The sequence below is a fragment of the Dendronephthya gigantea genome, unplaced genomic scaffold, assembly GCF_004324835.1.
Source record: "Dendronephthya gigantea isolate DGI-Jeju-01 unplaced genomic scaffold, DenGig_1.0 000051F, whole genome shotgun sequence".
Taxonomy (NCBI): domain Eukaryota; kingdom Metazoa; phylum Cnidaria; class Anthozoa; order Malacalcyonacea; family Nephtheidae; genus Dendronephthya; species Dendronephthya gigantea.
In genome coordinates this window covers 1,125,831-1,142,008 of record NW_021163061.1, presented here as the reverse complement: position 1 = coordinate 1,142,008, position 16,178 = coordinate 1,125,831, and the positions used below count along the sequence as shown (strand labels likewise).

The 16,178-nt window shown below is 37.7% G+C and overlaps 4 protein-coding genes and 1 long non-coding RNA gene across 6 annotated transcripts; 2 read left to right on the top strand and 3 right to left on the bottom strand.

Moving 5' to 3' along the window:
* Positions 1-13: 13 nt before the first annotated feature.
* Positions 14-1,435, bottom strand: LOC114528669. Of its 2 annotated transcripts, none has more exons than XM_028550344.1 (2): positions 1,385-1,435; positions 14-1,052 (listed from the first exon to the last, which is right to left on the bottom strand). In XM_028550344.1, the coding sequence occupies exon 2, from the start codon at positions 1,047-1,049 to the stop codon at positions 153-155; it is 897 nt and encodes a 298-aa protein (XP_028406145.1). In that variant the 5' UTR covers positions 1,050-1,052; positions 1,385-1,435; the 3' UTR covers positions 14-152. The 2 variants fall into 2 exon arrangements, with proteins under 2 accessions (XP_028406145.1, XP_028406146.1); XM_028550345.1 differs by having other exon boundaries at positions 1,317-1,408.
* Positions 1,436-1,497: 62 nt separating this feature from the next.
* LOC114528680 lies at positions 1,498-2,650 on the top strand. The gene is made up of 3 exons (XR_003687522.1): positions 1,498-1,715; positions 2,063-2,142; positions 2,324-2,650. It is a non-coding gene; the product is annotated as an uncharacterized LOC114528680 (long non-coding RNA).
* A 1,963-nt stretch (positions 2,651-4,613) lies between these two features.
* On the top strand, positions 4,614-7,738 carry LOC114528676. The gene is made up of 3 exons (XM_028550354.1): positions 4,614-4,733; positions 6,448-6,689; positions 6,916-7,738. Exons 2-3 carry the CDS (start codon positions 6,449-6,451, stop codon positions 7,344-7,346), a joined length of 672 nt encoding a protein of 223 aa, XP_028406155.1. The 5' UTR covers positions 4,614-4,733; position 6,448; the 3' UTR covers positions 7,347-7,738.
* Positions 7,739-7,820: 82 nt separating this feature from the next.
* On the bottom strand, positions 7,821-13,308 carry LOC114528664 (endoplasmic reticulum aminopeptidase 1-like). Its single transcript, XM_028550336.1, has 18 exons — positions 12,734-13,308; positions 11,943-12,213; positions 11,569-11,689; positions 11,266-11,420; positions 11,005-11,118; positions 10,690-10,824; positions 10,532-10,597; positions 10,364-10,429; positions 9,970-10,240; positions 9,737-9,867; positions 9,568-9,623; positions 9,350-9,497; positions 9,115-9,188; positions 8,900-9,004; positions 8,646-8,819; positions 8,371-8,511; positions 8,144-8,225; positions 7,821-8,065 (listed from the first exon to the last, which is right to left on the bottom strand). The coding sequence occupies exons 1-18, from the start codon at positions 13,273-13,275 to the stop codon at positions 7,910-7,912; spliced, it is 2,808 nt and encodes a 935-aa protein (XP_028406137.1). The 5' UTR covers positions 13,276-13,308; the 3' UTR covers positions 7,821-7,909.
* Positions 13,309-14,016: 708 nt separating this feature from the next.
* LOC114528719 (mitochondrial chaperone BCS1-like) lies at positions 14,017-16,162 on the bottom strand. The gene is made up of 5 exons (XM_028550396.1): positions 15,810-16,162; positions 15,203-15,537; positions 15,063-15,126; positions 14,686-14,884; positions 14,017-14,358 (listed from the first exon to the last, which is right to left on the bottom strand). Exons 1-5 carry the CDS (start codon positions 16,127-16,129, stop codon positions 14,017-14,019), a joined length of 1,260 nt encoding a protein of 419 aa, XP_028406197.1. The 5' UTR covers positions 16,130-16,162.
* Positions 16,163-16,178: the final 16 nt, after the last annotated feature.

The following is a 16,178-nucleotide window of genomic DNA, read 5'->3' as shown; positions in this document are numbered from 1 at the left end:
TCCATGACCCAGACCCACATGTTAATTTTTGTAATTTCTGTATGGTTATACTCTCCATGTTTGGGTAATGTCAGTCAATGAAAAGTTTATGGTAGCTTAGAATAATTTTATGATTATTGTCTAAACTCTAAAGTACTTAATCAAATGTCTATTCATAATTTTGACTTGTGCCATTTTGAATAAGCTTGCTTAATTAGTTCTTTGTCAATGCTGGGGAAATAATCCTCAAATGCCTGAAATATCTCTTCTTTTGATTTTAAAAAGATTGTTTTCAGTGTCTTGTCTTCTTTTTCAACATACAATATATCAGCATACAGCAAAATAGCTTTGCCGCCAGGAAATCTGGCTGCACGTGGGTCAAACTTGCGAAGGAAACGAGATAGAAGTGTTGGAATCATTTCTGCAAAACTTTGCCATTCCATCATATTCTCAATATTAAATTCATAGAATCTTCTCCATTTTCCTTGAATGAAATCAAGCTCTTTTGGTGGATCATTACGGACCATCAGATCTCCTTTACCATGCATGCGAAGAATTTTACCATCATGTTTGATAAACTTGTATTCAAGGAATGAATTCTGGTAAACAGGTGACTCCTTGTTAAAATTTAATGGGATTGCTTGAAACGAGGGCAAGCCCAAACCACCATCAATGAGGTGACGATCGCCCACATTGATCAAATCTTTAACAATCACAACTAAATGTGAATTAAAGACATTACTTGTTACAACTGCTAGACTAACAGAGATAGAAAGTCCAAGTGCTTGAAGAAGACGTGAAATAAACAAGTTGATAACTGTGCAGTTGCCTCCATTTCCTGACATACAGGCATGATCAATCTCATCCAATGTAGGCCACTTGCTTGCTTGTTTTTCTGGAAGCATGAATGCAAGATTACGTATGAATAAAGTTTGAAATGGCACCCTCTCTTGAATGGTAACCATCAGCTTGTTCAGAAATTTTTCACGGTCATTCAGGAGCTCTTCTGCAACATCTTTCATTTGCCAAGAATCTTCAAGGAATTTGATCACTTTTTCCGTTGTTAACATGTTCTTGAAAATATAAACAAAATTGATGCAAGGCTTATATATAAAATGTGTATTATATGTGTCTATAAACTATGTCTCTAATAAACTATATCTAGAAATGCAATATGTGAACACTGTTTAATTTTTTAATATATATTTTTAAGTAGGAAAACTATCGTACAGTACACTTTATAGAGCGTAAATAATATGAATAATGTGATGTCTGTTGTATTAAAATATTTGTATCTCGCAAGTTTAACTACAGCGTGACTAAAAATTGCAATTTACCCCAAGTAGTAGCGACGTTTTTGTGCTTGCACTTTTTTGTATCAAATAGGATAAAAATCATCAAATACCTTTGAATTGTATTGTTACTGCCGGTGTCTTAAAAAATATATACTGCTTGAATACGTACAAGTCATACAATACTTTTCGGGAGAACTTCCTTCCGGTCACCAGACAAAATTGCTCAAAAGTGAAAGCTAAATTTGAATGGCCATGATGAAGAAAGGTGGTATTTGGACGTTTTTATTGCTATGAAATAGCTTTGGGAGCGCTTTTCTTGTTGTTCTTGTAAAGGATATGTTTAAATTCACAATTTAGGAAGAAAAAACCTCATGAGCTTGAAATAAAAAAGAAATATTCACATGGTACCTGACCAGGATGGCCTGATTTATAACAGTGGTTGTTAGTATTTACTTTTCAATTTCAAAGTGGTTAAAATTATTTACATCTATAAGTTGATTACTTTATGAATACAAAAATAGCAATGCTGCATGAAAATGCTGTTACAATTTGTTTTGATATTGTGAAATTTTGCTGACCATATGTAGTGCCAGAGAGACCATCATGTTCATAAGTTTAATGTATAAAATTCATTCAGTTTTTGCTTGAGGTATGAATTAAAGTTTAGATTTTTCCAAAACAGAGTAAACTCTGTAGGCCTGATCAATTATATCTTTGGTAATATTTGGAAAGTATTTTCTATATGCCTTTAGTACATCTTCATAAGTTTTCAATGTTTTTCTTTTAAGAGTTTTATCATCTTGTTCAATAAACAAAGTCCTATTGAAGATCCCAATGGCTTTACCATCAGGATATCTCGATGCTCTGGGTGATAAGTCGAAATAGACTGCACGGATATCAACATATGCTATAATGTCATCTATTGTAGTGCATCTAAATTCTTCCAACTTAAATACATAGTATCTTCTCCATTTTCCCTCAATGAGATCCAGCTGTGGTTTTGGTGGGTTATTATGTCGTACTAAATCACCTCTCCCGTGCATTCTAAGGTACATTCCATCTCGTTTTACATATTTGTATTCGAGAAACGAATCTTGATAAACTGGGGATTCCTCGTCGAAATTTAATGGGATTGCTCTGAAGGATGGCATACTTAAACCAGGATCCACAAGATGAATATCACCAGGGTTAACAAGATCTTTCACAATGGTAATTACATGGACGTCAACTTTTACATGGGTTATGGTAGCCAGAGAGAGGTATGTGTTAAAACCAAGTACAGTTAACAAGCGTGAGGTAAACGTGTTGATAATACCACAGTGACCACCTGGCCCTGACATGCACCATTTTTCAATATCAGAAAAATCTGTGACCTTCCATTCAGGTGCCGCAAATGCAAATAATGTATGGAAAGAAATTTCCCCACAAATTCCGGCAATCAACTTGTTTAGGAACGCCTCGCGGTCTGATTGCAATTCTAACTCCACATCTTTAATATTTAAAGAATTCTGAAGAAATTCTACAGCATTTTTCCTGGTCAACATATTAGTATAAAAAAATAAAAAAAAAATAAAAAAAAATTCGTTGTTTTGATGGCTCCGCCTTTAAAAATTACGTAACTTTATCTCTCTGTATGAACTCTATATACACGTTACAACTGGAACGATCAATCACAGGGTGACCGCGAGTCCCCTTATAAAATTTCTAGGCTTTAGTAGAAGTTTTAAGATTTGTTTTAAACCGAAAATGAAACATTTAAAAACTTCAGATAATAATTACCTTGTTTTTTCGGCAGATGCTGCATTTCAGAATGCAGATGGCTTTTTACCATCAGACAAGAGGCGGTAGGGGGGGGGGGAAATGCGTTTTTAATCCAACGGACGAGAGCGTGATTTCTTCATATATCAGTTAAATAACCGCTAGAAATCCAGCCAACGAGCTTCACAATTGACAAAAACGTTCGGTGGAAAGCCCCAGGCACAAATTTTAACTGCCCAAGAAGCGATGCTCAACTCTTCCTGTTTCAGTTGTAAACACTTCTAATTCACTCCTCCCCCTTGCCTGAAACCCCTCCCCTAACCTTGTTTATCAAGGATATTTCATGCTAAACATACTTATTCTTAACACACTCGGTTATAGACTGAAGATTTTGTTGAATAAAATAATCAATACAGTTGTGCACGGCCTTACGTTTTGCAAAGAATTTAAAACTAAGGATGCATTCAGTTTTCGGGCATAACGTCTGCTGATATAAGACCTTTTATATAACCTTTTAGTAATACCGTGAACTGCAATTACACTTTAATTTACACTTTAAGTCTCTCAAATATAGCCAGGTCATTTATCATTATATTGGTCAGAGAATAAAGGGGAAGCATATTAATAAACATATGTTTCTCTCTCGAGTATTCAAAAGAAAATTTTTTTATCATTCGCGATGACATATATTTCTTGTGCTGTAACCAAGTCACGCAATCTTTTTTTATTGTTATGTCCAGTGTATCCAGCTGCACGACATTCAATCTGAGGATACGACCCTGAAAATATGCGTTCTTTTGGTTGTGAACCAAGCCTGGGGCGACTTGTCTCTTCAGCGACTCCAGGCGCATGTAATTGATTAAATATGAGAGAGCTTTATCTATACACTTAAATTTTCATTTGTTAAACTATATGTAATATTGAAACAATGGTATCATTTAAAATTTCCTTTGTTTGTACGCCGGCGGCGAAGCTTCTTGTCTTCAGTGTTTTTCCACTAGATGAAACGTATGGAAATTATCATGATTTATGATCAATCATTGTTATACTTTCATTAACATGGTTTTAAACGAACAATGAGGATCATGTAAGGATCATGTGAGACCGTATGAATAAACAAAAAAGAGATTTATAAAATCCTTATTTTATGTAAAATGCAAGTCCCTGGCTTGGTCTATCTTAAAATATCTTCTTTCTTTCAAAGTTGTGCCCGAGGCTCGACATAATTAGTTAACATTCATCCATTAATGATTAATGATCCTCGTCCTACACTTCTTTTTTGATGTAATTACGTCAGCACATAAAAGCCCAAAGTTTCAAACGGGCCACATTTCGAATATGCCGGCTTTAATGGCCTCTTTTGACAATCATTACCTTTCGACAAAAGCTCAATAAACCTCTTTCGTACTATTAATATTGGTCAGAATTAAATATGATATATTATATTACATACAATACCCTAAATGTATCACAAACATAATATGCAAACGAAGCAAGGGTAATATAAATGAGTGATGTAATTATTTCAATTTTTTGGCCCGCCTCTAGCTCCTGCGGGCTATATCTTATATAAAGAAACCTTGTCAATGTCTTTGAATTGCATTTGAATGTTTACACGTTTTCGATTGCAGAGTTGCTGTTGGATTGCAGTGTCCTGTCAGTACATCCATTGCCCAGATTTCTCGCTAACTTTGTAACAAGGTACGTTCAAACTCTTAACTTCAGAATCTTAAAAGTTAAAAGCTAGTATATATCGTACTCTAGTCCAATAAACTTAGCATCAAATGTGATATAGCAAATGCCTTAACTTGATAGACAGAAGCACTGAATCTCGAGTTCGACGTTTTCAGCCTATAAGGGCATTCCTCAGGAGCTAAATTGTCAGGAACTCTCCTGAAAACTGAAAGGTCCAAATTGAAAAGTTCTTGTTGCCCGCGGAGGTATTTGAAGACTCTGGGGAAAACCTCTGACACCCAGGGTCGTTTCTCCTTGATTCTACTGCCAAATATTTGCAATCTCGTCACTCTCATGGATATATAACTAGATGGTAGTCAATAACTATATACTTCATGCACATGACCATGGAAGCTCTAATATCACGCAGTTCTATAGTCTATAGTTCTTGCTAAATACACGACACCCTCAGATATATACAATCGCCCTTCAAACAACAAAAATTACTGAGAGTTTTCTAAACATTCAATACAGCAGAAATATGCAACATCTGCTTCACAATGGCCCACTTCAGAAAATTTTCATCTAGACAGACATATGAGAGTCGGAAAGCCTATATTTTGTCAGCGAGTTGTCGAGCAGAACTATAAAAAACCAGCCTTATTTCAAAATAATTCTGAGTGGAATAAGGCCTGTATTTTAATATATTTTATCGATGAAACTGAAGCTTAATTTCACCAAAATTCTTTGTATATTTCATTTTAATCACTTCGATTGAAGATGCAGTATACGCAGCTCGTATGCAGGCATGTGTTCATCTAGATGTTTGAGAGGCGACGTCTTAGTCTTAGAAAGAAACTATTTCAGAAAAACTACATATCCACTTTAAGATTTAAAAGAGTTCAAGAAAGAATTTCCGGATATTTCGTAAAATTTTCAGGTACTTTTTGACAAGAAAAAGAAGATGAAGGTGGAATACCCATTACTCTAATTGTTGCATAGAACTACTATAGATGTATGCCTCCGGCTGCCTCCTGTATATTGTCTCAGTATGACTTGCATTGTTGCTTACCTTGAGTTGCATCACAAAGATATTAAAATCTTTGGACGCCGTAATCGTAATAAAGAATGGTTGTATTAAGTAGTTGAGCTACGTGTGAAAGAATTGCTTTTTATTGCTATTGCAAAGCGTCAAGTGGCTTTATTAATGCAGCCGTGATGTTAGACACCATGAATAAACTGATTTGAACAAGAGACTGGAAACAGTTCAAAACGAGATTATACGCCGGATTAAGTCAGTCCTTACACCGTTTTCGTAAAACAGATAAGAATAGTTTGCATTGGAAGAAATGAGCATATAGTTTAAATGAACATAGTTCATTTTTAACTTATATTGTTGCCTATAAGTTCGGCTTTTTTTTATCTGTCTTGTGGTAACAATATTGTTACGTACATTTTTTTTCTGTTTTGCTACGGGTGACGAAGCTATCTATTGTACAATTAACATCAGTTTGTCCGTGCATGAATGTAAACTTGCAACAGCTGTTGTTTGTTTCTTTGGGGGAAAATCTGAACGTAAGATTAAAGTCAATATTTCACACTTCATACATCGTTACATTGATACAGTCCAAGCTGAAATATACTGGAATATTTTTTAATTCTCACTTGAGTCCTTGTCCCATTTACCAGGAGGCAAACTAGAGAACAACTCACGTTTTTTTTCACTTTCTTGAAATTAAAGAATGTCTAAAGCCAGCGAGAAAGACATGTTCACACAAGAAGAAGCTGTCGAGTTTCTTCAGACTTCGTGGAAGATCAAAGACGTTCTCAAAAGAATGAAAACTGATCGTAAAAACCTTGTAGATGAGATAGTCACTCAAATCTTGGCCAAAGTTCCCTTCCAGAGCATCCATCTGGTTGCAGCAAAAGCTGAAGAGCGAAAGCGACCTCCATTTGAGGAAATAAGGAAGAAATGCACATCAGGTACAATAACAATTTATGGTAAAAAGTAAAGTTCTTTCACCTGATGTGTGGACATGCAGTATCACCTCCATAGGAAATTATATACTTTAAACCATCAGAAGAGACATGGCTGTCATGGTATACCGTCATATACATACATATAATCATATATAATAGAGATCTTAAACCTCAAATTTCGATGGATAACTGCACATGATGCTGAAGCATGTTTCTGTATTTTAATTAGGTGTTGGTGGTTTATGCTATGAGATAAATACGTTCACCTGGGCGTTGCTCAAAGGTTTGGGATTCAACGTGCATCGACAGCGCTCCACAGTGACGTCAACCGTCACCTCGCCGGATAACCACGCAGTCGTTTTGATCAGCGGTCTTGAACAAGATGGCGATCTTTTCTTGGTGGATTGTGGCACAGGTTTCCCAGTATGTCGGTCAGTTTCGTTAGATTTCGCAGAGGAATCGCCCGTTTTCAAAGATGGATTCCTGGAGTACAAGTTTGTTCGACATGAAGGAAAGATCCTGAGAATGCATGGGAAAGGGGATATGATTAAACCCAACAACCCACCTATCGAAGGCCTCGATTTCTTCATAGGCCGTTGGAGGACGATTTTACTCGTTCGACAGCGTATTGCTGCCATACAGAGCTTTCGGGGAAGATGAATACCAGTGCACTATCTATCAGACGCCGTTCACCTCCTCTCCTCGAGCGCTTTGGTTTCCAGGGAAACGTGCTATCGTCATCGCGAACAACAGGTTGATAATCGAGAACGAGGCCGGCGAACTGGTGCCGACTCCTCTCAAATCTGACGAAGAGATTTTGAAAGCTTACCAAACTCATTTCCCGCAGCTGGATCAAGATCTTGTGCGACGTGCTTTGGTTGAATGGCATCGCGTGTTTCAGGCGAAGAAAACAGCGTCATAATCATTTTGCCAAATCTTCTATTTCATTAATAATCTCGAGTTTATGTTTTTTGACAACAATCATCAGACAAGCGTCTTGATAAACACTCAGATTTTGCTAAAATTGCTCTTTACAATAATGTAAATAAATGGAAGCATTTAAATAAAATGTCTAAGTAATGTCAACTGTATTGATTTTCCGGATCAAATGGGGATATTATATTATATATCCATCGTTCTCGTAACCACGTTAGACGGTTCGATAAATCACATAGGTCTGACTGTGGCCTTGCCCCAGTTCATATCGTGTGATGCATATCTGATTAATATTCTTCGTTGTTGACTTGTTTGAGCCAGTTAAAAATGGTGACATAATGCGTCTTCATCCAATGAATATTCGTCTTAATGCTTTCCAGAGCTTTCTTCCCTGCTCGAGTATTATTGAAAAGCGATGAGTGCTTCTTGATAAATTCTTTTACCTAGTGCAGTAGAGAAGAAATATTAATAATGGTGTTACATTTTGCTTTTCAATAGTTTCCATTGTAGATTTTCTTAACCTCTTCCAACTGGTTTTTCGTGTTGAAATGATCCGTCAATCTTTGCAGCAAGATTCCGTAGTCGTTAGAATCCTCGCCGACTCTGCAAACAGAAAGCAAACGTTGCTATTTCTCGGATATCATTTCTAAATGATTGTTTAAGAGATCATTGGACAGTAATAATTGCGAATATTGCAGGGTTTTATCAATTGATATAACTGTTGAAAGATCTACCCCAAGCAGTTTACCGTTTTACTATTTTATCGAAGTTTGCTTTATAAAACTCCCATGCTTGAAGTCTCCCAACAGGATTTCGGCTGACACCAATGATTGCAGATAACATATCCTGCTTTCGGATAGTATTTCCTTTCATAGCGTTGTCAAGAACTCTACAAAATAACGAACATATTACACCAAAACGCTTTTGGAAAGTGATTCCACATTGAGAAACGATAACACATATTTGATTGCATAACTAGTTTATTTTCATTGTAAGCTAAAAGACATTTTCAGTCGTTTTCACCTTTGCAGTAACCAAGGTTGTCTCGCCGAAGTCAAACCCAACATTATTTTTCCTTTGTGAGTCGCATCTGTTTCTGCTTTGTACTTGGACCAGAGAAATTCCCATTCAGTCGTTCCTCCGTGCTTTATCACTGTGTAATAGACCGTCGCACGAAGATGAGGCGCGATTGAGAGTCTAGTGATTGGATAGAATACAATATGAATACGGTGTTGCCACCTTTTAAGGTTGAGACGAAGGAATAACAACAATCTTACTCTTCGTCGTTGTCGACAAACTTCGTGAAAAGATCTTGTGTTATGTCAATGCATCCTTGATCGCCATGCGTACAAAGAGATTTCAACACGCTTGCTCGCAAATATCTTGATAAAACAAAATGTAGAATTCAGGCCGTGGATTAGCCCGTGTTATTTCATCATGGATCCATCTTTATATCACAAGAGCAATGCTAGAAGTTAGCTTCATTTCGTACTTATCAAGTATGGTTCCTTTGTCTTCCCATTTCAAAAACAGCTCGAGAGGCTTCAATTTCTTCACCAGATAATTCTATAACCATTTTCATAATGAATAATTTTAAGTCAACAAACACTTTACATCTCGATATGAAACTCAAACTCTCGCAGATACCATAGGCATAGGTCATACTATCCTACGTATGACGTAACCGCATTGACCGGGCTGCCTGTGATGATACAAAGTATCTTTACCTCGTACAATCCATAAGTCTCAGTCATGGATATCATTGAGCCAATGTAAGCGAGGTTGCCGAGCGCACTGGACCACGGGAAGTACTCCTTCTCCTTGTTCAGATATTGGGTTAGTTTGAGAGGTATGGTCATTGGTAAAAGACCCGCTCTAAAATGGATAGAAAATGATCATATCCTGAATTCTCGCATGCTTATTGGCATCTAAGAGATTTCCCAACCTTGCCAGATGAAAAGCATCATCCAGTAAACCGGAGCGATCCACAGAGCTCAGCGCCTGATAGAAGATAAAGTTTAAAGGAGAAAAGATGAAATCGAATCTTGCTGGCTGGTTCCTTCACACATCATGAACATCAAGGTAGTATAAAACTGTTATTTAGCGCTGCAAACCTTGTGGTTATGGCTGAGCTGGTTGCTAAGCATTTCCCAGTTATCTTGGTCATAATTGACGCGGTACAATCCCATGTGACCAACGTTGGCTTTTATCCAGCCGGAGGATTTCTTCAGGGGAAAAGAACTGCCTAGACAAACAGATTGAAAACACAGAGGTGTGTAAGGGGTGGGGGGATCTTCTCCAGTCTCTCCATCTTTTAGAGAGAGTGTTACCTAAGGCGTTTACTTACGAGAGGTGTGATTCACCCAAAATAGGTGCTCTTTATCTGAATCCTGAGTGATATATGTCAGCGGGATGTACCATTTCTTTCCCCCAATCTCGCTCTTTCTTTGATGCTTGTCCAAAGCAGGATCAATAAGGAATCGTTCTTGAACGACGTCGATACCATGTTGCGTTTTAGCATTGTCGTCGAGAAGTCTTGAAGATTTCATTGTAACCACTGGATAGCCTTTCTGCTCAACCCAACTGTCCATTATGGCTTTGACATTTAAAGAGCTGACCTTGTTGAAAAACACAGAAAACCTTTGATCGATTACTTGAACAATAGTGATACGAAAACAATCTTATTCTGTATTAAGACTTATTGCATTCTTCAATGAAATTTCGCTATGATGAACCAATACCTTGCTAAAGGCCTCCCACAAGTCATCTGCAACAGCATTTTGATAAGCATGTTTGTTCAAATAATTCTGAAAAGGAAAACCTCAATTCATAATCGTATAACTATATGAACTTCCAGCTCCAATATCTTCTGGTATTTCTGATCCATTTTGTTCTTAAGATGATCTTACCTCGAGTCCTTTACGAAAGGCACGATCACCCAAAAAGTTTCTCAGCATACGAATTACAGATGAACCCTGGAAAATACATATGGCTTGGTCACGGCAGAGCAAAGTGAAGTTCAACAATCAACCTGCATGATTTGTGTGCATCATGTAAAATGACGAACCTTATCGTAGGATATTCCATCAAAAATCTCGTTAATCTGAGCAGGGTTGTCCACTGGCACTGATATTGGATGTGTATTGACGATACTGTCAGCTCCAAGAGCTGATTGGAAGGTATCTGCTGCAAATTGATCCAGCTAAAACGATGGAAAATCCGTTAAGAAAGAACAACCGCACTTATTGGGGAATATGCCATCCTTTCGAGATTCTTTAACTTGATTTTGTAAACCAAACTGTTGCATTTGACAGTGCATGTCGTATGGCATATGAGGTTTATTTAACCCAGGTAACTCTAGTTCAACCCTAAATGAACTTACAACTCTCCAGTCCTTAGCATAATCATCCGTTCCGACATATTCAATGTAATTTGCAAAACCTTCATTAAGCCACAAATCATTCCACCATTCCATCGTCACGAGATTTCCAAACCACTAGAATACATGAAATATTTCGAGCTCTTCGAAAACTTTAGCCAGTCAAAGGTATATATTCGAGAATATATACCTTATATATACCTTATATATACCAATATAATCCTATATTGGCATGAGAAACTATATTGGCATGCCCTTTCTCACCTGATGAGCAAGTTCATGAGCAACAACGATTGCAACAAGTTGTTTGTCACCAGCACTTCCCGACTTGGGGTCGAACAAGAGAAGGGTTTCTCGGAACGTCATCAGCCCCCAATTTTCCATCGCTCCGCTTCCGAAATCCGGTACAGCGATGAGATCTATTTTAGTCGAGAAGATGAGATAAAAAATTTGGAATTGCATGGGAAATAAGGAGGAGTACTTAAAAACAAACAGAACTGTTTATAATCATGTTGTTTTATTTCAGTGTCATCCTGTTGTAACATATCATTTCAAACCATACAGTACCTATCTTCGGTAGAGGATATTTTATGTTGAAGAATTTCTCGTAATAAGTTAAAACATGTTGAGCCACATCCAAACCAAACTCGGTCTGTTTCACAGCATGTTCCTTCGCCCACACACGCACCTGAAGAATACATAAATATACTATTAACTAGGAAACATTGTTTCATGAAGGTGGACAAACCAGGGAACATTTTTTCCTAGCCATGTTTCATGAAGGTAGACAAACCAGGAAACATTGTTTCCTAGCCATGTTTCATGAAGGTAGACAAACCAGGAAACATTGTTTCCTAGCCATGTTTCATGAAGGTAGACAAACCAGGAAACATTGTTTCCTAGCCATGTCTCATGCTTCAAGCTGTATTTTCTTGCCTTACCTTTACTCCATTTTTAGTTGTTGTCTCGGTGAACTTGAAATCACTAACGACAAAAGCAACAAGATATGTGCTCATTTTCACCGATTTCTTATAATGGTCGAGGTAGAGCCCATCTTGTTGTGTCGTCCTCAAGAGAGGCATGTTTGAGATGGAACTATATTTTTCATCTCGCAAAATCTTTATTTCAAACGTAGCTTTGAATTCAGGTTCGTCAAAACACGGGAAAGCCTTTCTAGCGTAAACTGGCTCAAACTGTGTCGTCGCTAGAACTCTGTTGGGTAAAATAAAGATAAAGATTATTATACTCGATATGAGGTGGTAGACATTGCAGAGAAGATGAGGGAAGCAAGGTTGAGATGATATGGACACGTAATAAGAAGAGATGAAGGAGAGCTGGTCAGAGATATTATGAAATGAAGAGATCAGAAGAAGATGTGAAATGGTAGACATTGTAGAGAAGATGAGGGAAGCAAGGTTGAGATGATATGACACGTAATAAGACGAGATGAAGGAGAGCTGGTCAGAGATATTATGAAATGAAGAGATCAGAAGAAGATGTGAGGTGGTAGACATTGCAGAGAAGATGAGGGAAGCAAGGTTAAGATGATATGGACACGTAACAAGAAGAGATGAAGGAGAGCTGGTCAGAGATATTATGAAATGAAGAAATCAGAAGATGTGAGGTGGTAGACATTGCAGAGAAGATGAGGGAAGCAAGGTTGAGATGATATGGAAATTGTAATTTGGTAGAAAATGCGACGGATAAGGTGCTTCCACTAAGAGGAATCTACCTTTTCTTCCCATCTTTCGTCTTGTATTCACTTTTATAAAAGCCTTCCATGTTTTCTGCCAGTTTTGCATTAAAATCCATAGCAAGACGATACTCCTTGTCCTTCTTTAAATCCTCACTCAAATCTAATATCATTAAATTACGTTCCGTGTTTTCTGACACGTCCTTGACCTTAATCTCTGCATCTTTATCGTTCAACACTCTGATGTTGTCCGTCTTGAGATCTTTCACATGTAATATTATTCTACTTGTTGACTTGAAACATTTTAAGAGAATCTGAACTTTCCCTTTGAAGTGAAGGGTATCGAGATTAGGGTGCAAATACAAGTCGTAATGCAATGGTCTGACATCTTTAGGAATTCTGATCAACTTGTAGTTAAATGGTCGCCCTTTTGTATCCAGCAATTTCTTCTCAGTATCCTGGTTTTCTCGAGATACTCTTCTCAAGAGACTGCCGTGAGTTATTGACAGGATAGCAATCAACGAAATAAGCAGAATTTGAGGAAACTTTATGGAATATTTGATCGTCTTTCCTTTCTCCATGATTGAGGGAAAATATGTTTATATTCCGTGTTTATCCACGGCAAAACTGGTTGCTCGTTCATGTGGAACATAATTCCACCTGTTAAGGTCAACAAACGAAAAGATTTGAGATATTTAGTCTGGGTAAATGCCTGTTCATTCTACCGGAAACAACATTTTCAGGTGTTTTTCAGCCGTGAGATTTAGAACCGAAAGTTTTGGCGATGTGTTGTCGAAGCATTGATCTGAAATGCCATAGTTTGCCAGAGAAATTGTTTGTCTTAATTTTTGAAAACAGCTAATCATTAAACAAATTTGTCGGTAGAACAAGACGTGGTTTCAAAATTTGGGTGCCTCATGGAGATGAGATGATCTCTGTGAATACAGCACTATTCCATAAAATTACTAGACATGATTTGTCCAAAAATGATTGAAGAAGAAACTCAATAAGTGTTGATTAAGTAGGTTAGGAGATCAAAGTATAAGGAATTTGAATAACTCCTAAACGCCCGTCAACACGACCCAATTCACTTGTGATGGATGTTTTATAGTACCTTGACTTCCAAAGTATATGGGTAGCAAATCAACCGAAGCCAATGCAGTACTGCTTTATCAATAACACACTACATTCCATACGTCAGAAGTGAATTGGATCCGACAAAACTGCATCATATGAACAGACCTTAAGCCACTGTATACATAAGACTTGTATATATACAGTTAGTGAGAAAAAACAAACAAAGTTGTATTTTCAAAATGTATTCATTCTTTCAGAGCATTCACATTTTCAAGCGCGGCTTTGGAACTATTCTTATGCAACATAAAATATCCTTGAATATCTGCGATACTTTTCATCTTGCTAAGTGTCACTACATCTCGTGCGAATTGCTCGGCGTTTATGCCTGATTCGTGCGGATAAAATCGTCTGTACATGCGTTTAATTTGGCTGCCTTCAGCGTAACCTATTTCTTGTTTAACATCAACACGGCCGGGCCTTATTAGAGCTGGATCTAGTCTATTGAGATGGTTCGTTGTCATGAAAACAATCCTCTCTTCCGTCGAGGCGACGCCATCCAAAGTGTTCAACAAACCGCTGAAGGTTACCTTTGAAAAAAAAAGAAAGATCATCCGACCTTAATCATTCCATGTGTTCAATAAATCCTAAATACATGGATTTAGTCCTTGAGATTAGGTTAGGATAAGGGTTAGGATTAGGTCTTTGATTAGGATTATTGTTGATTAAGATTAACCCTAATCCTAAATCTAACATTAATCCTAACCAAATCCGAAGTATATTTAAGATTTTACTAGATTTTAAGATGGAATTATTATTCATCTGACTGAATATATTCTGACACACTACTTTCTCCAGATATTTTTGACTTTTATAATCTTAAAGATTCAAGAAATGTTTGAAGATTGAAAACAAACCCTATTCAGGTACATATTATTCTGACCGCCTGGATCATCTTCGTCTCTTTTTACAAAGGCAGCATCAATATCTTCTAGTAATATAATGCTTTGCTGCGGAGCTATGCTCATGAGATGGTTCAATCGATCATCAGATAAACTTCTGTCGCTCAGGTTCATAACGCAGATACTGTACTCCAGTTCTCCTGCAAGTGCTTGGCTGCAGAATGAGATTTAGAAGAAGAGAGTGAACTGATGTAAGAGAAGAATGAGTGAAAAATGAGAAGATGAAATACAGCAAGGTTTGATGCTGAAAATGAAATAATATGATTGGGAAGATTATGGCAGAGATTGGACTAGCAGAGGAGATGAAATGACATGGATATATTAATACATACATAAAGCTTGTTTTTCCACAGCCTGGAGGTCCATACAACAAATATCCTCTCCTGTAGGGAATGCCTGAATATAAATACAAGTATAACTTGAATTTCAGGAAAATTGGTCTATAAACATTATATAAAAACCCAGTTGATACCTCTGTCCATGTACCATTTTGGAGACTGTATGAAATCTCTAATATCAGCTAAGATTCTCTCTGCAACACCATCAGAAAGGATAACCGAGTCTAATGGTCGCTTTCGTCTTGGGAAACCAAACTGTCTCCATTCAGCACCCATAGGTATATACATCACAGTTTTGCCCTCTTCCCGTGATAAAGCCATTTTCTGAGCCTCCGCAAGAATCTCAAAGAATAGTTCACGTCGCCAGCCTAATGATGTTAAAGTGACCGTCTCCCATGGGGTCCCTGTGTGCAGGTCCAGCATGCCCTTCTCCCGAGATCGTTCAACTCTAATCCAGTGCTTTTTATAGCTGAAATATTGGTTCATGAAAATTTGGAAAACATCGCTTCAGAGATTTGGGGTGGGATGAGGTTCTGCATTGAAAATATGCTTCTCCCTGGGGATGTTCACTGCTCTCTTCCCCCCTGGGGATTTTGACTGCTTCTCCTCCCCTGGGGATGTTCACTGCTCTCTTCCCCCCCCTGGTGATGTTGACTGCTCCTTCCCCCCCTGGAGATGTTCACTGCTCTCTTCCCCCCCTTGGGGACGTTTATTGCTCTCTCACCCCCCTGCACGACCAACCTGAAAAAATGCGTTCCAGGACTTGGAATAAAATCAAATTTGGTGTTGATTTTTCCTGTGTCGTTCTGATGAAATGTTGTCTCAACGCTTAAATGTTGCGCTTTACGAGCGTTCAGCGTTATCCACTGAAGCAGCCATTGAAAACTCCTGTCTTTGCTTGGAACCTCCAAAGTTATCATCGCATGTCTTCTGAATGCTATGAAAGCAAACTGTCCACCTTTACGAAGCAATGCTAGTGCTGTGCCTACACCGACGAGCCCAAATCCTGCAGAAAAATATGGATTATCAGCTAGTGATGCGAGTAATGCACTTTCAGGCATTTTGAAAAAAAGCAACGCCTTTTTTTGACAAGAAAATAATAAATGATTC